Source organism: Chiroxiphia lanceolata, chromosome 9 (assembly GCF_009829145.1).
Source record: "Chiroxiphia lanceolata isolate bChiLan1 chromosome 9, bChiLan1.pri, whole genome shotgun sequence".
Classification (NCBI taxonomy): domain Eukaryota; kingdom Metazoa; phylum Chordata; class Aves; order Passeriformes; family Pipridae; genus Chiroxiphia; species Chiroxiphia lanceolata.
In genome coordinates this window covers 12,904,219-12,930,140 of record NC_045645.1, presented here as the reverse complement: position 1 = coordinate 12,930,140, position 25,922 = coordinate 12,904,219, and the positions used below count along the sequence as shown (strand labels likewise).

Below are 25,922 nucleotides of genomic sequence, written 5' to 3'. Positions count from 1 at the left end.
TCCTGGATAATCCAGCATTATTCTGTCATGGAATTAACATCTTCATGGAGCTACTGTAAAAACTTTTAAGGTTAAAGCCAAAATGCAAATGAAAAGCACATACTAAACTAATTAGCTTCTGTACTCAATATTCCAGAACTAATTTTATTGTATTGCCACAAAATGAACACGCTCCTGAGCCTCACTCTGTTAACCTGATTATTAAAACAGTCAATCCTCTAATGATCATCAAAAATTTGTCTATTGGTCCTCACCATGAAAGACATCAGAAATAAAAATAGGACTCCAAAAGCTCAGCAAAATAACATACCATGCGTTATATTTTCAAGTGCACACTCACCATAAATGTAATATTTACTCATATTTGGAGGAACTCGCACCCATTTTGTCTCCTCTTCTCTGTTAAGGTTCTTCCACTCAATAACAAAGAATGTTATCATATAGATTTGGGGTGAGAGAGTCCAGACCACAATGACACAGGTGCTGTTCACGGGGTAGGCACTCAGCGACCGCACGGCATCCACTGAGGAACAGGGGGAACAGCCACGATCAACATCCCAGAAACTATACAGGACTGCTAAATTTCAGCACTTGAACACTTGTTTAGTTATCTCCTACCTAATAAAGCCTGATCTTCAGTTGACATCAGCAGAGATGTTTCTCTCTAAGCTCAGTTTACACCAACCAGTCCCAAATGCTAAACAGATCAAGTTTCTTAGACATCAAATATGACGATTCTCATGTGCACCTCCTTATTTATCCTTAACCAAAAAATTATCAGCAAATACTGAACTGTCAGGAATAAACACAGCAGAGTGTAGCCAAATCTATGAATTGCTACTCAGGAAGTCAAGCCAAACCTCTGAGAACTCTGCACCCTGGCAGCCCGTCAGGTGAGCAGCCAGAAACGCAACCACATTTCATTTTGGAAACAACAAAACATTCCCCAGCAGGAATGTTGGGTGTTCCCAAGACAAAGTAGATGAAAGATTAGTTCTACAGCAGGATTTCATTTTTCTTTGACTAATTACTTTACATTCTGTTAGGAGGGAAGTCAGCCCAGTGACAGACAACTCTTTTCCCAACCCAAAGATCATTAGGATTTTCATACAATGGAAATTTCAGTTTTCACATAGCTCTCGTGGTGCTGAATGTATCCCCATAAAACATTTCTTATTCGAACAGAGGGAATTTTATTACAAAGAAAGAGCATCACAAGGATTCCTTGTGATTCCCAGAATGGCTGTTCATCATTGTTCTTACCTGTGCTCATTTGCTGTGAGAGAGTTAAATTAAAATTAACTGAAGAAATTCCAATAGAATTCATGGCTAAAACTGTGATGGTGTGAGTGTGCTCCGTCCATGGAAAAGACCAGGTGGTGCCATGATCAACATATTCCACCCAGGAGGTGTTCCCTGGTGTCTGGTGCTTTATGATGTATCGGCTCACGCTGCACAACGAGTGGTTCTTCATCAGTGGCTGTCGCAAAAATGGGCATTAATTCATTCCCCTGGCTCTGATTTCCAAAGCAAATGTTATTTGGGCAGTGCCAATTTTAAGAAAATATGACCCAATATACATATATTCTGTAGCCTGGCTCTTGTCCTTTTAGCCAAGGCACTGGAGTCCATGTAAAGACTTAATTCCTTCTGTGCCTCTCAGAGAGCTGACACTTATTCCCTCTCTTCCCAGAACAAGGAAAGACAGACTTTTAGATTCCTACAGTAATTCACTGTTTCACACATTTTTTAGGGCTCAAAACCCAGAGCAGCCAACTGCACACAACATGGGCATACAGGAGTGAACAGGCACTGAGGGACTTTGTCCTGTCTCAGCCTTTAAAAGCCAAGAAGGAAAAACCATCTCCAACTGCATCCCAGTAGTATAACCAGTATTCACCAGGATTAGCCAAGCAAGAGGCAGATCCCAAGTCCCATAAGTAATGACTGCCTGAGTTTGCCTCACAGGGAAGCATGTGGTTGTCAGACTCCCTTTTTGGCATTTCTTGCCATTTTTTGCATCAAAATTAAAGACTGAAATGTGGCTGCTCTCACCTTCCACACGAGTGTAACGTTCTTCTGCCTCCTTGCTGGATCTTCGGTAACGAATCTCCAAAATTCAGGGCCTTGCAAGGGAGCTGCAAAATGACAGTTTGGAAGAATAGTGTCACTCCTCAGTCTGGAAAACACTGGCCCAGATCTCAAAGTGCCCCTGGAAGGACACAGACCTCTGATGTCCTGTACAAGTGTTTGGGCGGGTCTGCTCCAGTCGCTCCAGTACCCGGATCCATCCAGCTCCCTGCACCGCACCTGGACAACGTACTCCACACAGAGCTGCTCAACTTCTATCACAGCTGAGCTGCTTGGGGTGTTTGAGACTTCACAGAGCTGTGACAGAAGGTTAAAAAAATGTAAAATAAGAGCAAAAGTCTATTTAGGCAGCTCTTGGAGTCAAAATCCCTGAAAATTAATCCAATGAGAAAGCGGGATAATCAGTAATATTCCTCTGCTAGATACTGCAAATGCTTATGCCTGTGATTTCTTCCATGCCAAATATTCCACAAAAAGCAGCTACACACCAAATGACAACACTGCAGTGATTCCTGCTCCAATTCAGACTAAAAAAGACAGTACCTCCCATGGAATCTCTTCCCTGTTCACTGCGTACCGGATCTGGAATTTCAGATCACTGTTTGTAAACACAGGGTTTGTCCAGCTCACGTTCAGCAGCCCCACATTCCTGGTGAGTTCTGCTCTGATATTGGAAGGGGGAAGCGGCTTCACTGGAAAATTGGAAGAGAAAAAAAATGGCTGTAATATCTGCACTGACATTCCTCATTAAATCCAATCATCATGGATTACTTTTTCCTCATCCTGGGGGTAGCAGGTAACACGTTGTGGCCTCTGCAATTCCAAGGAAAGCAGGACTGTGCTGCAAACACACAATCCATGGGCACGTTTCCTTGTGTTTCATTTTAATTTAAGGCACAACAGGTTATTTTGGTGCTGGCATTCAGTACCTGCCCTGGGACAAACAGCTAAAGATGTTCACATCTGTGTCTAAAAAATACCCAGTGAATGCTCTGAGTCACAGAACAGATTATAAACCGTGATTTGCACATTTTTGAGTTTTTGAAAACACTCAAACACTGCTCCTGCCTCTTGATTTATACAAATTTAAGTGCTGTGTGTGTCACAAAAGAAACTTTGTGTAAGTATGAAAGAGCATGAAAAGTCCCCATGATCTTAAATAAATATATAACCATGTAAATAATACATATAGTGCCCTACTTATCAAAATAGAAACTAATTGAAGGCATAGGAGGTATGAAAAGTTAGATAACCAAGAATTACCTAATTAAAAACCGAGCTGCCTTTTTCAATATAACATTTGTATTTTGTGTAGGGAAAATAAACATGCAAAACTGGATGTTTAATTTTACAGGTATTAGGTGCACTTACAATCTGCTCCTGTGCCAAGCAAAATGTATGGAAATAACATGTAATCCAAGACAATATCAAAGTTTTTATGTTCTTTAAGTTATTTTAAACGCTGTGGAAAACTTTAACTACACCATCTAAGGACTGAAATCCAAAGTCACAAGTGAAGAGAGATGTGCATGAACCTCAGCCTACCCACATCTGCTGGAATGACACAGGCTGGGGAGGATTCAAGTGTTCCTAGGAAGTGCTTGAACTCTATCCACAGAGTATATCCAGATAAAAGGAAAATAGGCTGAAATGTGCACTCGTAGGAATGATTCTTCTGCAAATGGCATTCTTTCACCTCTGATTCTGGAGATGGGCTTGGAAAGTCAGAACAATAAATCTGGCTCCTTAAAAGAGAAAGAAAAACCACATTCAGTTGATACATTGCAATTCTAAGCTGCTCATGGCAACAACAAAACAGAAGTCTGGAGGTAATTAAAACAAATAGTGTCACTGAAACCATCCTGGGGGTTTTGATGATTATTTGGGCAGATCTTGAATCTGCACTAAATGGCTAAATAGCACTGCAGTGTCACTCCTCAAAGCTTTGGCTCTTTGCCTGGAAAAAGCAGGATATGAAGGCTCTCCCCAGTGCAAAATGTTTTGATAGGAGACTAACGACAAGAAGAAACAGGTACAGCAAGAGCAGCTCCATAAACTCATCAATCATGTGATTTGAGGTGTTAGCAATAAACACAGCAAGGCAGATCTCCTGCCAAGAATTCACTCCAGTCAGGAATGACTTCCAAAATACCAACTGGAAATCAGGGGAAAGCTGCCACACAGACCAGTCAGACATGTACAGTGAGGTCTCCAGGAGATGGAAATCCCATAAAATATCAGTTCTGGAGGCTGATTTTAAAATACAATTATCACATCTGGCAACAGAAGAGAGGAGACTGGCTTCTGGATAAAATGGCCCTGGATAACTTATTGGAAATGGAAAGTTTTCAAGTTTCTCCTAAGCTTGTGCACAGCTCAGAGGGTGTGGTGAGAGGGGCCAGAGAGGGTATTAGTTACTCAACTGAACCACAAGAGTTACACTTGGTTGAATCTCTCCTCTTCCTGTCCAGTTTAATACTGATTAAAGCAGTGCCTTGTGCTTTGGAGGTTTAGCTTGGCATTCCCTGTTCTCCCAGAATGATCCTTTCGGAGCTGTTTCTGTTGGCAGCACTGACTGTAGAGGAAGATGTAGTAACAACCCAAGCAAAACAAAACCCCAGCAGCCAAACCATCACACACATCACTGCAGGGCTGTATTTCAGCTGCAAAATCTAACAGCAGCAGTAACTCAGAAGATTTTTTTTTTTTTCCTCCTCTTTCAGATCTTACTATGAGCAAACAACAACAACAAAAAAAGAACAAAAAGAAGGATCACAGTAAGCACCAGCATTTGGGAAGGATTTGCAAGCAGTCTTAAAGTCACTCTTTGATCTAGCAGGAACACTAACAAATGTACAGATTATCACCTCCTACTAGAAAATAACATTTTTAGCTAGACCTGAACAGTGAAAAGGTGGGAATAAAAAACATGGCAAGAGCAGCATGGGTTTTCTTCCAAGCTCCCTGCCCAGCAGTACACTCATTATATTCATAGTTGTGAAGACAGTTTAAACAAAACCTACCTTAGCAGTCAGCCAGTCACTAATCCTACCTGAAAAGCCTTCACTTGAAATTTCAAGCATTCTAGTTATTTCTTTAGTCCAGAAAACCCTGTGAAATATTCACCTTGGTACAGGATACTTCAAAATTTCAGCCTATCTCCAACAGAGAAGACAGTTTGGCTTTCCAAAGGATTAGGCCCTCAGCAATTTGCCAAAATTTCTGCATATCCAGTCCAACAGAGCAGTAAGACTGGAGATTTTTTTTCTCAGGAAGGGTTGTCTGTCTGTCTGTCTTGTTTATATAAAGACTAAAGTGGTTCTAGGAAACTCTCAAGCTCAATATATCAGTAACTCAAAGGGATTCTTTAGTTTCATGGTAAAACATTACTACCGGGAGAAACATTTGTGCAGATGAATGAAGATAAGGGTGATGGTACCACTGATTTCATAATCAGGTTTGTATTTTGCAAACAATAATGTGTTTGCTGCACACAACATCCCAGTTCTCCTGCTCTGTCTAAAAGACAGACAAAATTAAACTATCTGAAAACAAAAGATCAGGAAAACTGAGAACTCCCCATCCCTGAAAGTGTTCAAGGCCAGGTTGGACAGGGCTTGGAGCAACTTGACCTAGAGGAAGGTGTCCCTGCCCATGGCAGGGGGTTGGAATGAGACAAGTTTTGAGGTCCCTTCCAACCCAAACCATTCTGAGATTCTAGGATTCTATGAACTGCTGTAGTCAAAGATGAAATATCCACTTCATGAACTAAGATTTGATTCTCTAAGCAAGATTTTTTTCCATCTGAAATGAATTTATTTCATCTTATATTTTTATCTGTCTGCATATAGAAAAAAAGATAACAGAATTATAGAAAAATCAAAGATTATATGGAGACCTCAAGAGGTCCCAGGTCCTACATCCAACTCAGAGCAGGGTTAAATTCAAAGACAGATGGAGTTGCCCAGGGTCCCATCCAGTCCAGAGAGTCTCCAGGGACAGAGATTCTACAGCCCCCCAGGCCATTGCTCCAGCGCTCAGACACTCTGTGAATGGGCTTTTTTCTTATTTCTTTACAATTTGTTAATATGAGCAACCAGAATAATTTTTATAACTGATCCAAGCAAACTACTTGAAGAGAGCCGGCTCCCAAAGTGCATCTACAGTTTTTAAAATGCTGAAAAACGTAAATAGATGTATGTTACATACTCAGGTATCTATGGTTCCCTTCTGCACACACACAGTTATACCTTTGCAGTTCCAGTTGGAAGAAATCCAGCTTACAGAAACTGGAATTTTCTAATTGCATGTATTCAGAATTCTTCGCTGGCATAATATTTTGAGCAATGCTTTCCTATCATAAAGAGAGAACTAAAAGCTCTACATACCTGTAGTATCTTAACTGCAAGGAACTCCCAGGGAGTAACATGTTTGGGTTTGCAGACCAACTGCAAGTCATTTTAGTCAAGTATCCATCTGTTTCACAGGTGATATTAATATTCATATCTAATTAAAACACATTGGAAGCTTATTAATAAAGATACAATGGTTTATACAAAAAACAATGCTCAGTAAAAGCTATTGGAGTTCAAATGGAAATATTCTGACCTTACTATTAAAATGCACCAAAAGGAGAATTTAAAATCCAGCTGGAATCTTACCTACTACATATAATTCAGCGTATCTAGGATGACATTCCCTACTTTGGTGACAACAGTACAATGTGTCATAGAAGAAACTTCCTCTAGGTTTGGTTGCTTTCAAGTTGAAAAGAGTAACTTTGCTTACGCGATCGCTCACAAGGGTATAAAGACTGGCTGGGATTTCTTCTGCTAAATTCAGCCACCAAACAACCTCCTGGGGCTCTACAATCTTGCTTTTGTTTTTATAGATGCAGTGAAATGAAACATTAGAACCAGCACTGGTCAGGATCTGAGGAGGGAAGTACAGGACTTCAGCTGCAGAAAAGGGAAGAAAGGGGAAAAAAAGCTGTTAAGATTAGAAACTGAACAAAAAGAAAACATAAAAGCTAGAAAATAGTAATTACAATTATTATTATTATCACCATTATTATTATTATTATCATTATCATCATCATCCAGTTGTACTTCTAACTTCTTAATCACTGTTAGCAACTACAGCGCAGAGGAGCAGAAATTACCCTTGGACTGTCTCTCTCCATAAATGATGTTTGTAAATTCTGATAAAAATAAACTTTAATATCCCCAGGCAAACATGAGTGAAATGAGCAGAAAATCACTGAAGGGTACAGTGGAAGCAACACACAGCAGCACAAGGGAAACATAAGAAAATTAACCAATCTTTCCAGGAGTTGCTGCTCCTGCTCCTACTGAAGTCAGCAGATTAAAGTCTCAAAAACTTGTTTTACAATCTCAGCAGTGTAATTAATACCAAATGGTGGCAGCAGTACAAAAATTCACCCAGGCATAAAGACACTGAATTTCCCAAGGATGTAAAGATGCATAATCTGAGCCTCCATCAGTCAGGGACTCAGGGGAGGTACAGGTGTTGAACACCTGCTGGAATGGAGCAGTTTGCCAAAGATCATCCCAAAGCCAGCATGAAAATCCTTAAAAGGTCAGGTTTATTTTCCACAGCTGAGGAACCACTTCAGAGATTTGTAGAATTTCCCCAAAATACAGGCCTGCTCAGAAAGCAGAGCACACTTAGGATATTGTCACTGTCAAGGATTTTCATGTTAAATATAAATCAGAACATGAGGCTGGTCAGTTGTAAAAAACCAGAACTCCCTGCATGAAGAAATTAACCCCTCTCTGCTGCCATCAGGTTGTCACATTGGGATTGTTCTGCTGATGAGATGTATTTTTAATAGAATTACATATCTCATAAATAGGATTAATAAAAAATAATCTAACAGTAACTACTGTACCTCTTTTAAATCTGTATTTCTCAATACACTCATAAACCTCTGAAAATTATCAGTATATACATATGTGAGAGAGAGAAAATGTGTATTCACCCCTAAAAAATTCTCACAGTTATATAGTTTTATACATACACTTTTTTTTTTTAATTTATATGTCTATATAAATGTAAATCCAAAACATTAAGGGCCAGTTAGGCCTCTAGACCTATAATCAGGCATCCTGTGTATCATGTTTATTTGCCTTAAGGGTCTGTGTATTTTCAGTTTTCCTGGGAAAAAGCTCCATTTCAAAAGTCTAATTCTTTCCTTAGTACTTGGTTTAAGCACACACATGACATGTTTAGCCACAGTAAGAGATGTCCATGTAAAGGCTCAGGTAAAGCATTAGTTCTGGCACAGAATGGTTCAGAGGATTCTTGTGACAGCACAGGCCAAAACATCTCCAGTTAATCCTAAGGAAAGCATGGAAAAATCCAACAAAAAAAATCAGAAAGTCAGTTTATGCATAGCATTACACAGCTAAATGGGTTGTTAAACGTACATTGAGCTCTGTTCTGGGTGTTCAGTTCAGCTACAAAGTGAGAGAAAGCATTAGAAGAAAAATCTTGTAGTGAGTAGAGATTCAGCACTGCCAACTGTCTTTTGGAATGGAAAAACTCTTGGAAAAACCTTTTCCTGGGTCCGAACAGGTGCTGGGTGAGCAAGGCACAGACATGGAGGTGTCACGAGCTGCCACTGCAGTCTGCACATGTTATCCAGAACTCCTAATGCAAGTCTGGCACAGAGAAAAGAGCTGAGCCTCAGGCAAAGCCAGGCAAAAGAGGAGCAGAAGGAGAAAGTGCTTCCACAGGATTTTTCAGCCCATAACACCCTCAAACTCATTCCACAAAACAAACAAACTGGGACATCTGTTCTGTTCCAAAAGACTACTCACTGCACGTGACCTACCTCCCAAACTGAGATCATATGGTGTGCTCCAGTCACTCCAGAACCCCAGACCCTGGTGATTCCTGCACCTCACTTGAACCAAGTAAGAGGAATCAAGTAGGGTATTGTCAATGGCCAGTGAGGCTTCCAGAGCAACTTGAACCATCTGTTGGATTATCACAAGCCATTATTTTTGTATAATGAAACAGGAAAAGAGAAAGACACAGAGGGAACCAAAATAATTAGTCTAGAGAATAGTTTTTAGGTAGCAAGTTGGGTAAAAAAGCTTTCTTCTTTAAATTTACTGTGAATTTGATTCTGGTAGAAGTTGCATAACTCTGTGGAAAACAAGTTATTTCATTATGGATTGCTAATTAACGGCTGCTTTTTATTCCAGAGCCAGTTGTGTGGCAGAAAAAGCAACTCACTAATAAAATCTATAAATATTAAACATACACACATGTATCATAGAATTTGGGGGTTGCTGAAAGTAAAAGCCTTTGCCTTCAGACTTCACAGAATCTAGGATTTCATCCAAACAGAAAGATGAAAGTTTGTTGTAAGACCCAACAGGAAATGGGCCTTTCATTCCTGTGTAATGGCTCTTTACAGATGTAAAGTCCAGCTTTCCCAGCTGAGGGAAAGGCAATGTCCCACACCCAGCTCCACCAGACCTGCCATGTTCCTCAACCCACCAGAGTTTCTGCCCAAAGACAAGGAGGGTTGAGAGAAATCCTGGGCTCTGGGAGAGCCCCCTGATCTGCGCTGCCTCATGGGAAAACCCTGGGAAATCCAAGAGCACGGAGCTGCCTCACCTGCCAAGTGCTGTGCCCTGGCTTTGCAGAGATCCTCACTTGGTACTGCAGAGGGTATGGCAGCAGTGCAGGCTCAGACCAGCACATCTTCACCTGACCTCCCTCTGTCATTTCCAGATGCAGGTTCAAAGGAGGTTCAGGCTTTACTGCAGACAAATTCATTGATAAGTTCAGCTCCAACCTCATTGCCTGTGACTGCTGGGTTTTACTGAGCCAAAACTCCCTCTCACACCTTCTCTTTAAACTCAGTTTTCACAAGCTGCTCTACAGCTGCTACGTGACACTGCTGTTGTGTAGTATCACTGGAAAAGCGTGCCCTGGCACTGTTATATAGCTGGTGATCACAAAATGCTGTTTCACTTAGCATTTGCCTTAAATCTACATGAATTCCTTGCCTTGGGCCATGACTCTTCCCAGCAACCAAGCACTAACCTGCCTGGCTGAAAAGAGGGGATGGGTAAGAGAGGGATGGGAGAGCTGAGCAAATCAATCTGCTCCTCTGAAGACAGGAGATAATGTCCTCATACGAAGACAGGAGATAATGTCCTCATACAAAGACTGTATACAAGGACTTTCTAAATATTCCCATCCTTCCACAGTGATTATGGTTCTGAAAGAAGGTCTGTAGGAGAGCTACCTTAAGGCAAAGTAAAATGGAGGGTCTGGAAATGGAGAGAACTCTCTGGAGAGGGGTATGGATGGGCAATTGAGAATGATCACTAGAATTGTAGTCCTACTTCCTCAGATAAAGGCAAGGACCCCAAATCCTACTTCTATCTGTCTCTCAGACCTTTACAGATCACCAGTCTTTTGGTTGGCCTTGTCCTCATTCACAGTTTCGCTCTTACAAAGTGTTGCAGGGTGAGCAGCAAGTGCAAAACCGAAGAGAATACATTTCCAAAACATTCCCATTGGGCAGTGGGGATGTGCTCCCTTCCAGTTCCATCTGCACTGGGTTTCCAGCTCTCTAGAGTGTCTCATATAAGCAGTATTACTGGAATCTCACTCAGTTATACCACTAACCTGTTCTTATTTTCAGTATAAATTCCCTCCACTAAGTCAGATCTTATTTAATTATTACTTATAAACCATCTCAAAGCAATTAAATTCATGAAGCCCAGCAGGGAGTGATTTGGGAGGAGGCAGAGCTTTGAAAACCAAAGTCAGAGGCTTTTACATCACACTCTTACGAATCAGATCACACTTTCTGAACACAGATAATGATTTCTATTCTGCTGATGCCACTGCTCTACTATAAGTAAATAAAATACACATTACACAAGCATTCATAGTTTTACATTCAAAATAATTTTAATTGAGCTGAATCTTGGCAGAACATATACTAATATTATGCATTTTTAAAACATACTTCACTAAGCAGAACTAACTAATTATGTCATTTTAAATACTGGCAGACTCAAGTTTGAATTTTTAATTTTTTCCTGTAGCATAATTTAAAAGCAGCAGATGAAAAACACAACCTCTCCTCTTCAAAACTAGCTTACCCAGAGACTTTGTACTGATCCTGTCTGCAAAGCACATCAGTTGGGAAGAAGCTTATAAAACCCGTAAGTTTTTAAATTAATAAGAAGTTTATAAAACTTCAGTTTTTCCTCCCCACAGCTGACAGACTCCTTGCCTTTATGGAATTCACCCAAATCTGCAGTAACTGGGCATATTGGACAGCAACACATATCAAATTCATACTGTCAGTATAGTTTAACTTGATCAAACATAGAGGAATGTTTTCCAACTTGGACAATGATGGTGTTGAATGTGTAAGGAAGGGAAGCAGCAGGACAACAAAGCTGCTTGTGAAAAGAGGTGGGTTTATTTGTTAAGCAACTTTTGGAGCAGCTTTTTTCTCCCCTCAGTTTTTAAGTCCTCAGCTACATGGACAGAAAAGCTCCATCACAGCCCCACAACGAGACACAGAGAGGCCCTGATTAGAAAGGAAAGAATTAGAAATAACAAGTACATTGACTGCCTGGCCTCTGCTCACTTTGGTTTGTACTGGAGCCCAGACAGGCATTAGGAGCTGAGAAATCCCAGGAAGCCTTTTCCTGTCCTGTCTGTGCCCTTCTTTTCCAGGAGGGACATCCTGCTGCTGTTGCCCATTAAGAACAATTGAAAATATAGGTCATACTCACCTATGTCAATGGGCTTGACTGACATCAAAGGTGACCACAGAGGTGTCACACCAACCAGCATCTTCAGCCACATGATGTAGGTGTGGTTGAGCCTCAGAGAGGGCACAAGACACTCACATGTGTCATCCCCAGTGCACTCACACTGAGCAATCCTCACAGTCCCCTGGAGAGAGCTCGTGGACACATTTCCCAGGGACAGCTCCGAGCTACAAAGGGGAAAACAAACCATGAACCAAAACAGACCACGAATCAAAACAAACCAGTATTTTTTCTATATCTCAAGAGGTTTGTCCATCTGGATAAGGTTTATTTATAAAAATTAATATTAATTGATGAAAAAAGTAAAAAAGTAAAAATTCTAACTAATGGCTTTGACTTTCCTGCTTCTCCCTTTTGAAATGGTTTCCAAATAAAGGAGTTAACATGATTTCATTAAAAGTATTCCTAAGGCTTGGCTTTAAAGCAAACGTGTTACAACACTAGATGATACCTGTGGTTTAGTCAGACTAGCTCCTGATTCCTGAAGGTCTCATTCCTAGATCCTTCTCAAGCACACAAAGTTAGTTTACTTTCCAGTGGACTAATTGGCAGCTCCCTGCACCCTCTTCTCCCTCAAGATTATGTTCTAATTCCTCTTCATGAGGCACTGAAATAATATTGAAACAATTTCATATTCCTTCCAGCTTCTGCTACAATTAAGCATTACAAGTAATAAAATAATCGTGGAATGGTTTGGGTGGGAAGGACCTCAAAGCCCACCCAGTTCCACCCCCTGCCATGAGCAGGGACATCTTTCACTAGACCAGGTTGCTCCAACCTGGCCTTGGACACTTCCAGGGATGGGGCAGCCACAGCTTCTCTGGGCAACCTGTGCCAGGGCCTCCCCACCCTCACAGTCAGGAATTCCTTCCCAATATCCCATCTAAACCTACTCTCCTTGGAACCAGAAGTTCCCAAAGTATTCTTTGTTCTCATTTCTAATCCACACATATTCTTCAGTTTCTTCCAAACACAGCTCCATGTTTATGGAGTCCTGCAGGTATTCAGTGGCACAGGCCTCCCTAAGGTAGGGAATTTAAGAGTGTGAATAGTTTGTGGCCAAACTTCTCACAGCAGCAAAGCCAAGACAAATCCCGACAGTTAAACCACTTTGGATTCTTTCCTGCTTTTGACTTTTCATCCTTAAAAAAAAAAAAAAAAAAAAAAAAAGCAGCAAGCTTCTGTTTTGAATTGTTCCAAAGTAATTTTGGAATAATTTCTGTACAGTAAGAGTTTTGTTTTACTAATTCACAGAAAGAAATTGAAGTTCAGAGAAAAGAACCTTTCTGTACATTTTTAAAATAGTTTTATAGCTGGCATGACTCATTGGAACACTTGAATTCAGGGAGGGCAGAGAACTAAAAGAAAGGACAAGATTTTCTGTGCTTTTTTTGGTTTTAGTCAATTTGCTATCTAGTACTTTTATTTGAGTGTAAAGCACAGGGGACTGGGCATGATTCACTGCTTCTCTTACCATTCTCTGCCCTACTTAAAAAAGAAAAGGTCAAAACAGAAGAATTATGGATTATGGGAAGAGCACATGCAAAGCCCAGACTGGGCCTGCAGGAACCCCACCAGGGTCACTCCTGGCTCATCTTGAGTCAGGGCCTCATCCCCCCATCCTGCACTGATCAGCACACACACAGTGCATCCCCCTTGGGTTTAGGACATTCTAAGGCTGGGAGCAAGGATTTTTAGCACCACTCTGCCCTCATAGCTCTGTGCTCTGCAGTAACCACCCCAGAAGTTATGCAAGTTCCTACGAAGATGTAGTTTATGTTTATTAATGCTCCAGCCAGCCAATACTGACATTCCCAAAATCATTTTCAGCAGAGCTCACAGACTTTAGGACACAAGAATTATGTTGATGGCATCTGGCAGACATAGAGCTTTTAAATTACTTGGAATTATTTTGTTTTTATAGTTGTGGCTCCGCTTTTTGCTCCTGAATTTTCTTACAAAGACTTTGCAGAATTTTCTTTTAAGTTTCCCTGCTTTCTACTGTTTCTCACTGATTTTATTAGTCTCAAAAAAGCCACGATCAATTCATAAGAATGCAGTCTTTTCATCAAACCATGTCTTTGATCTGATCTATCTGGAAACTGGTTACCACCACCCCACCCCTAATCTTTTCTAATCATTATTTCAATTTTTAACCATCAAAATGAACTTACTTGCACCCAAAAAGTGGTGTATAGGAGGAAAAACAGTGAAGAGTTTTTTTCCTTGTTGTGCCAGAGTCAGTGCTACTGACTCATCAACCCTCATAAGTTCAGGAGAGGTCAGTGCCCTCACACAGTAGAACGAGAGGAGAAATTTGGGGCAGATTTCAAACAAGTGAAAGGCAGCATGATTTTCAGCTGGAAACATGGGATTAAAGTATAAGAAGGAGGAAAAAAAATGAAATACTGTATGCCCTGAACCACAGAAATAATTAATACTGCAGCAAGGGCACGTGCCCAAGGCTTGCTTTCCTCTTCCACTCCAAACCCTGTCACAGATTTAGTCACCACCTTAACACCTCCTAAATATTTTATATTTTGGTGCACTATTCAACCCTACTTCAGAAGGTGATGTTACTTATGCCACATTAATCTGTGGCCCCCTGGTAAACTTTTAGACTTTAAATGTCTTGAGTGAATTTCAATCATATTCTTGCAATTGGAAAAATGAACTGAAAATAAAAAGTCAAAACTATTTTAGGAAGAAATACGTGAACTTCTACAGTCCCTCTAATTTCATGAAAGGTACATCCCATGCAGGTAGCTATGAAATAAAGGTACTATTGTAATTCTGCTCTCAGTATTTCTATATACTGTTTGTGCAAGCACCACCTTTAATAGGAATCAGTGGAGCTGTCCAAGGTTCAAGGACTTTCCATAAAAATATTCCAGTGTATTTGATACATAACAGCTCTAGCAAAATCCTTCTTTGAAGAAGCTGCCCTGCTAAACTGCAGAACATCTGATGGCTGTTGAGCTCATGGAAGGATAAATCTGTAATGAAAGGTTGATATTCTCTGCCTGAAGAAGGCTCGGTGTATGACTGATGCACTCAACTAAGACACCAGTCTTGGGGCTAATTGGATGGTTTATCCTTCAAAAATATGGGAGTCTAGTCCCAGAACTAAAGGAGAGCCCCACAGGTACTTCAAATAAGTCAGAAATATGAATGCATTCTATAGACCACCATCTGGTGAAAGGGCAAGTGATAATCAGTGCTCCAAATGAACATTCATCTGTGTCAGTCCAAAAGGATCCCTAAGGCTAAGGCATTTCAGCTCATGGAATTAACCGCTGGGGTTTACAACGTTCCTAGAAAGATCAATCACTTTTGGTAGACAATTAATCTAAATTATCTAATTTGGAATAATCTTTCCTCTCCCAAAGCCAAGCCAAGTGGAAGGTAAAGCTCCATCATCACCTTTGCTTGAGCCTCTCCCAGAACACGACACTGGTTTGGGCAGAACAAAATATTTCTATTCCAATGATACCATTCACAAGCAGGAAAACTGAGGATGTGCAAAATAAGAGGGTATTTCTTTAATGCTGAAAAAGATAAAAGCTGGGAAGGACTCAAGCTTTTTTGTTGTGGATTCTTCTAGGTCATTATTTTTGTGCACTGCCTGTCCTGTATGTGAGAATTCTGGCTTGGTCTCCTGACTCCCAGGGAGAAACACATGCCAGGAATGCATATTTTTAAAACTGGGCATGTTTTCAAGGTATTTTGGCTCATGTGAATAAAATGTTAAGGTATCAGCAAGCCAACAGGGAAAGCTGTCACCTTACCAAAGTCTGAAATGCTTTACTAGCTGCTCTCCCAGTACATAGGGATCCTAAAGGAAAAATATAAATACAGAATCTGGGGAGTGAAACAAGTTCTCCAATGTCAGGGACTGCTCTGTATCTCACCTTTGCAGCAAAGAGGAATCAAACAGAGAAATGCCAGGAGGACTCTGGTGAGTCCTTAGGGCCTGCTCTCCTAAATTGCATGGCACTTACTGAATTCCCTTCATAACACAAAGAACCTCTTCATCCCAGCTGGGACTCCAATCTGTTGTTCCATGGATGTTTGGCACACCAAAAAAATTCAATACGAGATTACTGCCCTGGGATCACTGGCAAAGATTATCCTATTGCAGTTGGGACTGGATGGAACAGAGGCAAAGTCAGATTTACTCCCATAAACACCCGTGTAATGGTATTTCAGAAATCAAAGTAATGAAGAACCAACTTAATCAAAATTTGATTTCAGCTTTAGAGTATTCTGTCAGCTAAACAACCATATTTATTCCTAGTTAATACATTTGCTTTCTACCCTGATTACAGGGATGATTTGTGGCAAGACATTTGTGGCAAGACACTGTTTCGTTAAGTAAAAGATATCACCTGTAAATTCAACTAAATCAACTATTTAAGTTTATCCTGCTTCCTAAAGAAATTAAGTGTCTGTGTTTATGCCATTCTTTCCAACCCATCAGTAATTCAGAAAAAAATGTGTGGTTTCATGGAATCACACAGATCTTTTTATAACCAAATCAGGCAGGTCATATGCACAAGACCTGCCCACCCACAGCCAGGATGATTCCATCTATCACCATTCCAGGGAATATTTACCACAGTGACAGTTGCACAGGTGAGTGTCTCTCAGAGGTATTGTTGGGATTAGAGCAGCATTTGGCACTGTATTACATGTTAAGCACCATAATTACTTCAAGAGAGACAATATTATGGTCAAAGGCAAATAGAAGGCAGAACCAAGAGGGCAGCCTTAAAAGTAAGCAACTGTAGCAGCAAAGAAACTTTAACAAGTCAACACTGATTTCACTAAAGCATTTTAAGAAACACAGAAAACACAAAGGAGGAAGACTCTTCATTCCAACCATTTCTCATTTAAAGAAACCTAAATTTTCCATATTGTCTAAGATTACTTTTAGACAAGACAAAGGTACATAACATAATCTGCTTTCTAAACTCAGGCTACCACTGTGCTACAACCTGGAATGCTGATATTTTAGAAAATGCTTTCAGATTTCCAATGTCAATAGTGCTAAATTTAACAGAGTCTGTACTTACCCAGCATAAAAAAGATTAACCTTCAAGTCCTCTCTCAAGTACAATCTCAAAACCCGCAGGTTACAAACTAACAGGTCCAGCTTGCCTTTAATCCAACATTCCATGTTCCAGTTTGAATCTAAACAAAAGAAAGGGATTACCCATTCCTGACCTATATTAAAACAAAATAAAACCACAACTGAAGAGCCAGGATAAAATTCACTCACAAAGAGAGGACGAGTAACAGATATGCATGAAGGTGAGGTCGCACCACAAATGTGCAAATGTTTATGAATAATCTGTATTGAATTAGATGCCCTTTGACACTTGCAAGGCTCCCAGTCTGCAGTACTGCTGCACTGGCATTATTAAAGAAGGACTGGTTTCTACCTGGCTTTATGGACAAGGCTGCAGGGTGGAGAAAAATGAAGCTGCTGCTGCTGGTTGCTGTGAAGGGGCACAGCTCTCTGTGGCTGTGCTGTGGGTTTGTGCACACACAACTGCAACACGTGGAACACACTTTAACAGAGAGTCTTTTGTTCCATGGGGAAGTTCTTGGAAAATGAAATTCTACTCTACTGAGCTCAATGAGATTCCTGCAGGCCAGTATGTTCCTCAGAGACTGGGGTTTACAGGAGAAAAACAGTCTTGGAAAAAATAATTCTAATCCATGTACAGATATTTACTAATGCATCACAGTTCATGCAGAAATTATGCCATTCACTCTCCATCTCCCCCACCTCCTAAAGGAGTTTAAAGCCCATATCCATAAAAAAATATATAAGATATTTCTCATAGTGTGTAAACTCCTTTGAAGTTCTGGGCTTACATCCTCATATGCAGTGCTACATATCTTATTCAGAACTCCCCTAGAAAGGCAGCTAACTTTTTTTCCCCCTTGAAACTGTGCTCTACAATTTCCTTCATCTTCCACTACAGACTCTGTGACGAAGGATTTTACCACACTGTGTTGTGTGCCCGGGATAAAAATGAATCCCCACTAATACAACCCACCCCTCTCCTCCTAAACAACAAAAAAACCCAACCTGTTTTTGAAGAAGTAACTTCTGCCCTTGAATGCTAAACCCACCTATTTCTTGAGAAGCAGAGATATTTATTTCTGAAGGAATAAACTTCCTTGTCTGCAGGCTTGCTCTGTACAAAGAACAATCAATGCTGTTGTCACCCCAGAGGCAACACAGAAAACTTTCTTCATTCGTTAGAGGCTTGATTTCAGATGTCCTACGATGGTCTCTCCTCAAACCAAACCAACTCTCAACTCTGGCAGAGAAAGGGTTCAAAGATGTCTCATTCAGCAGCACACAGGGTAATGTAAAGTTCCTGGGAGGAATTGGATGGACCATACAATGGGCAACTGCCATTTGAAGGAAGTCTGCAAATATAAAGGCAAAGATATTGGAAACAAATGAAAAAGTTGATCTTGTCAGTGAAAAGGGACCGGTTGATGTTATACAGAAACACACTCACAACATAAAAATCAGGCTGTTTCCAGGGGCTATTCTATGAGTTGCAGACACAATTACTAAAAACATCCCCTCTGAACTGGTGCCACAGCTGACAGATGTCAGCCTTTCTGCTTAAAACTCACAACACCTAAACTCTGGATTTCTCAGCCTCTTGAAATAAGGCCAAGATTGTAGGGGAAGAACCTCTTTGGGTTAAAATGGCTTATATTAATCCAAAACACGGTGAATCCTACATCCAAGTTCACACATTTTTACAGGTGTGAGTCTCATCTCCCCTGCAGTGCTGGAACACATTCACTCCAGCTCCTATAACACAGCTCCATTTCTGTAGGAAAAAAAAAAATCCTGTTGTAAATATAAGACATAATCACACTGGAACTGTTAAATATCAGAGGATAGTGTTACAAGGATGTATGACTGGGAGCATTATCTGGGAAATGAGATGCAGAAAAAAGAAAAATTTTTTCCATCAGATCCTTCAAAATGAAATTGCTGCTCTGACCACATTTGCAGCTCTTGTTGGTAAGTCAGAACTTGAATTCCACTCCCAAGGATTTTGAGAATGATGAGAGTGTGGGTTTTGGAAACAGCTTACTGTAAAACACTATGATTTCAAAGATTAAACCATAGTTACAGAAAAGCATGTGGGTCATTTGTGCACTTTGCACTTAGCTGTTTGCTCAGTAAGGGCATAAATATTTTAAGCAGTTCATTAGATAGAAATTAATTGATGCTCTATGCTTGCAAGGGCAAAAATAAGAAAAGAACAGAATTTCTCTAGCACTGTTTGATTAATAGCACAGAAACATGAGCTAAACAATATAAAAGTACAAAAGTTTTAAAAAATAGTAGATGCAGTATGTCATCATGCAGAGTGTTAAAGTGTTTAGTTTTCTCTCTCCACAGATTTTGTGCTGCCACACTCTTGGAGGGTCCTGCTCTTTCCTCCTCTCTCAGTTAACAGAGTTTGTGCCTCTGTAAATACAAGCTTCAACATGCCTCCTGGCTGCATGGGGAGGATGCAGTAGAGCAAACAGACTCTTAGACCCTAATACATGATTAAAAAAGGACAAACAAGTGACAGGAAGCAGGACAGACAACCAGCGCACCACCCAATCCACAGCCCGTCAGCTCCCCTTCTAAGGAACAGCTTCCCCCTCACATATCACACCCCAAGGGATTAATTAAATCTTATCAAGTCAAAACGTGTGCAGCTCCTTCCCACTTCTTTAGAAATGTAAAAAATAAAGTTCAAATGACCCAGAGGAAGCCCAGAACAGCAGCATATCTGAGTTAACAGGGCTAAAGATGCCAGCTGTGGTTATCTGCTTATGGCCAACCCATGGATACACGGATTTTCAGCCATTACAGGCCATCAGAGAGTAACAAACTGCTTGGAAGCCTCAGGAAAACTCCCTGAGGCATCCAAGTTTGTCAATTAAAGGTACACAACATGTTCAGATCACGTAAAGTATTTAAAAGAATGTCAACAATGCAATATTTGATACTGAGTGGATAAAAGTATATATATAGCAAGATAAAAAAGATGTATATATATATAAAAAATATGTATATAGAAAAGATACAGAAATCTAATGATTTATTCATCTTTTATAAGGATATAAGATGACATAAATTTTGAGATTAACTTCACTGGATTAAAGTCTTCTTTCTCCCTGAGCATGATCATCAAAAGTCTTTAAAAAGTTCTTATTTTAATTAAAAAATGAGAGGCAAATACCAGCTGTCCCTGAACAGCATCTGCCAATATTGTTACAGAAATTTCCCGATTAGAAAACTAGTTTATTAAATCCAACATTCACAGTTAGTTGAGCACCCTTTAACAGCCCTGTGCCCATGGAAGCAGGAACGTCAGCCTCCTAAAAAGGCAGAGCTCAGACTCAGTGACACCTCGGCTACACTGAAACTTTGCAGTTCTGGTGGAAAAGGGATCTTTCCTTATGCTTTTGGACCTATTTGGGTAACAAAACAAATCACCCACAAATTTCTCTCTTATCAAATTCTGACTGGGACATTTATCTGAACGTCTCTTGACTTCCACATACTGATGTTTCCTGAGCTTAAAAGTCAGTTAACTGCTTTTTTGGGGTAAGACATAGGCACAGCCCTGAGAGGGTCAACATTTCAATCCCACACAATGACAACATCAGGTTCTTTGTACATTCTAGATGCATGTTGTGATAAGATACTAATCCAGTAGCATGACTTGAGACACCACTGTGAAACAGAAACGTGATTCTCTTTATTCTACACAACTTCCAACAGACCGATTCTTTTAGTAACTTACCCAACAGCACAAGAATGGTCAGAATGATTTGCCAATACATCTTGTTTTGTAGAGCTGATCTGAAAAACACACAGAAAATTAACTGAGAGCTGACAATTATCAGTCTATTATTCCATTAGGGTTTCATTTTGGTGCACTTCAGTTAATTTGACACTCACACCTTTGTAAACAGAATCGCAGAATTCCAGAATGGTTTGGGTTGGAAGGGATCTTGAAGATCATCTCATTCCACCCCCTGCCATGGGCAGGGACACCTTCCACTGGACCGGGGAAAGGAAGAACAGGCCAGAAAGTCATTTGAGGAAAAAACTTTGCTTAGAATATCAATTAAATACCAACACAGCTCTTTCACCATTAGGGCCCTCACCCCTCCAGGCTTTTGCTGATTATTGTTCACCTTCTGGGTTTGGTCTGAAAGGCACTACAAACCCAAATAACCAAAATGACCAAGGGATACCTAATTTTCCAAGTGCAGCACAGACAAAAGCACTTGGGCACCCATTCCAACAGTGAAGACTTCACTAAATTTTACAGTACTGTTTCAATATTGTTCTTTCATTTCAGGTACTTTGTTCTTTTTCATTTTCATCCAATAGCTATATAAATTCTGTTAAAATCTAAATATAAGCATTTTTATGCTTAAAGTTCCATAGAAGATATCAGAATAAAACAGAGTTTGGCTGCTGCTGTATTTAACCAGAACTGAGTGATGAGTAAAATCTACAGCTCAAGTCAGACAGCAAATGCCAGAGCAAGAAATTATATTGAGGGAATCCCTCCAAAGTATTCCATTCCTTAAATATTTCTGAGAACAGTTTCCTTGAGAACATCAATGTAGCCAAAAGAGTCAGTGCCAAGGTTATGTAATCCACTGGCCTTCCAGTTTCGGGCTGCATGTACTGTTATATATATATATAAATATTATATATATATATATATGCAGACAACTGACCAGTGAAGTGACAACATTCCAGGATTCTTGTCTCCCCCTTGAAAATTCAGCTGGAGCCAGAGCTGAGCCATTTCTCCAGCACAGACCATCTGCACTGTGGTCTGCAAGATGACTCAGTCCCATCCACTTTTCTTCCCACTCACCAGGTTATAATCAGGGTACATTTAAGCTACATTTTCAGCAATTAAAGAGGAAAGCTCAAAATTTCCCAACCCCTACTTCAGAGGACAATTTGCCTCTGAGCACAGCTGTCACTTTCTTCCTGGAAAGGGTGGTCAAGCCTTGGAAGGGGCTGCCCAGGGAGGTGGTGGAGTCCTCATCCCTGGAGGTGTCCAAGGAACAACTGGACGTGGCACTCAGTGCTCTGGGCTGGGTGACAAGGTGGGGATCAGCCACAGGCTGGACTCGATGGGCTGGGAGGGCTTTTCCAACCTCAAGGATTCTGCCATAAAAATGACCAGATAGAGTAATCAAAGAGAGTCTGATGTCAGCACTAATTCAACCATAATTAACAATATTTGGACCAGGAAGTAAAAATAGAGTTCAGACCAGCTTGGACATCTTCTCTTCCTACTTCTGTCACATCGATTTTTACAAAGAAGTTATTTTCCTATCCTGGCTCCAGCAACATCCATGAACCAGTGCTGTACATGATCAAAAAGCTGCACATCCCCAGCATTTTTTCTGTTCAATCTTCCTTGTGTAAACTTTACTGGGGAATTGGGTAAAAAGAGATATCTACAGATAAATCCCAGGGCAGAATAAAGGACCACAGAGGGCTTCCCAAAATCTTTTCCGGTGAGAATATTGAACTGGTCAGAATTTCTAACTTCACTCTAAAAAAGAATACAAGTTTTACAAGAACAGTTACAGGGAACAGGGTGCTAAATAAGGAGACTTATTAAAACTTGTAACTATAGCTTTATCCCAGAGAGAGTAAGTTAACACAGCAAGGACAAACCATTTTATGCATAAGTGGGAAAGTGTTCATAAAAAGGAAGGAATCAGAGTCTGTTTTAACACATATATCTTAAAATACTGTGTTCCAGAACCACTGACTTTGTTGCTGTGTATAAGAAATTTTCCAATTTCTTACGTAAATAGTGTGTTCTTCTCTGTGCCAACCACTGCACAAAACATTTCAGCAAGTAGAGTCCCTGCCTTGACAAAAACACTGGATTAAAACCAAAAACTAGGCAAGGAGAACAGCAACAAAATAAGATCATTTTTCTTCACAGGTCAAGTGAGAAGTCATAGAATCCACTGTCATTTCAACATGGGAAACATTTTCAGCATAGCCTGAAACAAGCAGGACCCACAAACACCTGCACTGGGCAGGGAAAATATACTGAAAGTTTTCCTTTTCCTTCTGGAGCTGCCTTTTTCTTCAGGTTCTTGTCTCAACAACTCACTTTTCTGCACGTCTCCTTTCTGAACCTCAGGAAGAGGGTTGAGGTGAGGAGGGTATTGCAGAACGAGGCAGGTCTACCTGTCCAGTTGAACTGAGGGTGGCACTGGTGGATCCCTACAACCCATCCCAGACACAGTAGAGCAGCACAGCCCCAACACCATTGAACTCAGCTGTAAAATCCTCACCAACTTTTACAGGGACAGAGACCACATGAGAAGTGTTGCAATGAGCCAATGAGGAATTTCAAAGCCTACAGAAATATATAGAAACCTAATTTCCAGGATCTCCTATTTTCCCCCAACTAATATAACATACACACACAGGGTCTAGAGCTCTCTTTTTCTCATTCCCACCCTCCCAAAAACCAATAGCTAACTGCTAATGGGAAACAGGAACATAATACTGCCGTCATACAAACTGTTTTTGCAAGCACTGCACCACAGTTGTTTTTAAATATTTTAAAAATCTCTATAAAGCATAAAAATATTTTAGTAATAATGCCTCGGCACAGCATCTTCTGACCTGCTCTTTAAGGGTGCTGAGGGCTTCCCACTCCTGTTGATTTGGGCAAGATCCTCCTGGGCATGGAATTTCATTGCACTTGTCTGCCATTGAGTACATTAGATATCATTATTAATAAAGAGTTTGGAGTAAGTGGAACATACAAGGTAGAAATGTGTATGACTTGCACAGAAAAATTTTGCTTTCTAATACCAAAACTTTAACCAAGGCAATCCAAGCTGGGCAAAAGTACAGCTGCAAAATCAGGCCCCAAGAGTGCTGGTGGAGCCTCTCCCCTGAGACTCAATAGTAAAATATCCCAAACTACAAAGAGTTTCTCCAGATTGTACAATTTCTCTTGTTTGTACCAAAAATACCCTCTCATCCACAGATACTCATGCTGTTCACAGGCAGGTTCCCATCACCAGCCCAAGATCCAGCAGCATTTTCTCCCACATCTTCACTCCACAGCACTGAAGTTTGCGCAGTCACAACACACAGTCTGAGAGACTTCAGTTTCATAAACACTCCTGATTTTAAACTGGCAATAGAGAAAAGTATTTTTAATAAAAACTTGCCCTCGTGGTTTTTCACATGTATCTATCTGTCTTTTCTTATGCACTGCTGTAAGCAGAGCTCCTCACTTACCTGGCACTTTGGGGTTATACCACGTTACAGCCATGCTTGGTAGCTAAGGGCTCTCATTATAAACTCTGCTTATAAATGCTGTATCACTAATTAAGTTTCCAAAGTGCTCTTCTATCAGAGCGGGCTATCACAGCTCCTGAAGCATCAGGAATTCACAGCCCACATCCACTGAGATTTTTCTTTTGCTTCAGAATTGAACCTTGGGGAATAGACGCAGGGAAAGGGCCGGTTTGGGTACACCGTGCCTGCCCCTAAAATCTGCATTCTGCCAGAGGAAAGCAACGCTCCCCCACCGGCTGCGATCAGGGGTAATCTCAGGGGGATGTTTCTGGAAACGAGAGGGAAAAAAAGTAAATTCACCGACCTGCTTCTCTTCGCTCCCAGAGTCCCGACCGACCGACCGACAGCCGAAGTGACGCCGCCACCGCTCCGCTGCCCAGCCCCGGCCGGGCGCTCCCCTCAGCCCCGATCCCTCAGCCCCGGCTCCCTCGGCCTCCCCCGGCTCCCTTCAGCTTCTCCCTGCTCCCCTCAGCCCAGCTCCCTCAACCTCTCCCAGCCCCGCTCCCTTCAGCCGCCCCGCCTCGCCCGGACGCCCCGCCCGCCCCGCTCCCCCTCACGGCTCCTCACACACACACGGGGTGCCGGGGGAAGGAGCGTCGGCGCTGGGGAAGGGTCTGGAGCACCAGGAGCGGCTGAGGGAGCTGGGGGGGCTCAGCCTGGAGAAAAGGAGGCTCAGGGGGGACCTTCTGGGTCTCTGCAACTTCCTGACAGGAGGGTGGAGCCAGGTGGGGGTCGGGCTCTGCTCCCAGGGAACGAGGGACAGGATGAAAGGAAATGGCCTCAAGGTGTGCCCAGGGGAGGTTCAGGTTGGAGGAAATGGCCCTCAAGGTGTGCCCAGGGGAGGTTCAGGTTGGATGTTGCGAAAATCACTGCCCAGGGCAGTGGTGGAGTCCCCGCCGTCTTGATGTGGCCTTGGCAGTACTGGGGGAACGGTTGGACTTGGTCTTGGAGCACTTTTCCAACTTAAAACCATTCTGTGATTCCCTGAACACCTGTCCCCTTCAGAACACAGCACTTCACTGAAGAAAATAAAGTTCCAGCCTTCAAAGAGCTGCCAGGCACTGGGACATGCATTTTGGCCCTTCTGTACTTCAGTGTTTGTCCTGATGAATAAAGGGTTGATACATGTGAAGCAATACCACGTATTTAACAGGAACTTGCAATTAAAAAACAACACCCAGAAGTTATTTCAAGGAACTTAAAGTTGAGGACTGAGCGCTGCTAGAAAAGACGGACTCAATGATCTTGGAGGTCTTTTCTAACCTTAATGATTCAATGTGCTTTTAATCTTTCTTGTGCTCATCCTTTTGGAAAAGACAGCAAGAGTTTAGAACTAGCAAAGCAGAGACTGATAAGTCCCAGATGGGTGCAGCTGAGGGGGGTTTTTAACTTTTTTTTTCTTTTCAGCAATATTATTTTAAAAGAAATGCAAAACCAGTATCTCTGCTTCATAAGGTATGGAGAAAAAATATTTATATTTACCTACTGCAAGCTCTTCTCAAGCAACCAGACTAACTATTTTTTGAATGGTGTAAACAGTTCTTGGAACAAAACCACTGCTTGGCTTTAAT

At 41.2% G+C, this 25,922-nt stretch overlaps 1 protein-coding gene across 4 annotated transcripts in view; it reads right to left on the bottom strand.

The window, feature by feature from the left end:
- The window catches only part of LEPR (leptin receptor), a 30,542-nt gene extending 5,751 nt beyond the window's left edge, over positions 1-24,791 (bottom strand). For 3 of the 4 annotated variants that reach the window (XR_004358625.1, XR_004358626.1, XM_032696908.1), the window contains exons 1-15: positions 24,656-24,791; positions 20,780-20,838; positions 18,075-18,377; positions 17,006-17,123; positions 11,892-12,097; positions 9,742-9,887; positions 8,948-9,092; positions 6,753-7,049; positions 6,480-6,597; positions 3,637-3,836; positions 2,635-2,783; positions 2,229-2,388; positions 2,056-2,138; positions 1,264-1,480; positions 341-523 (exon numbers count right to left, since the gene is read on the bottom strand). Coding sequence is in view for 2 of the 4 variants with exons in the window: in XM_032696908.1 (XP_032552799.1) it covers positions 341-523; positions 1,264-1,480; positions 2,056-2,138; positions 2,229-2,388; positions 2,635-2,783; positions 3,637-3,836; positions 6,480-6,597; positions 6,753-7,049; positions 8,948-9,092; positions 9,742-9,887; positions 11,892-12,097; positions 17,006-17,123; positions 18,075-18,377; positions 20,780-20,819 (2,365 nt within the window). In the remaining 2 variants the exon portion in view is untranslated. Of the gene's footprint in view, positions 1-340; positions 524-1,263; positions 1,481-2,055; positions 2,139-2,228; positions 2,389-2,634; positions 2,784-3,636; positions 3,837-6,479; positions 6,598-6,752; positions 7,050-8,947; positions 9,093-9,741; positions 9,888-11,891; positions 12,098-12,381; positions 12,525-17,005; positions 17,124-18,074; positions 18,378-20,779; positions 20,839-24,655 lie in introns of those variants that run through there. The other variant, XM_032696909.1, reaches the window with a different exon arrangement.
- Between the last annotated feature and the right edge of the window lie 1,131 nt (positions 24,792-25,922).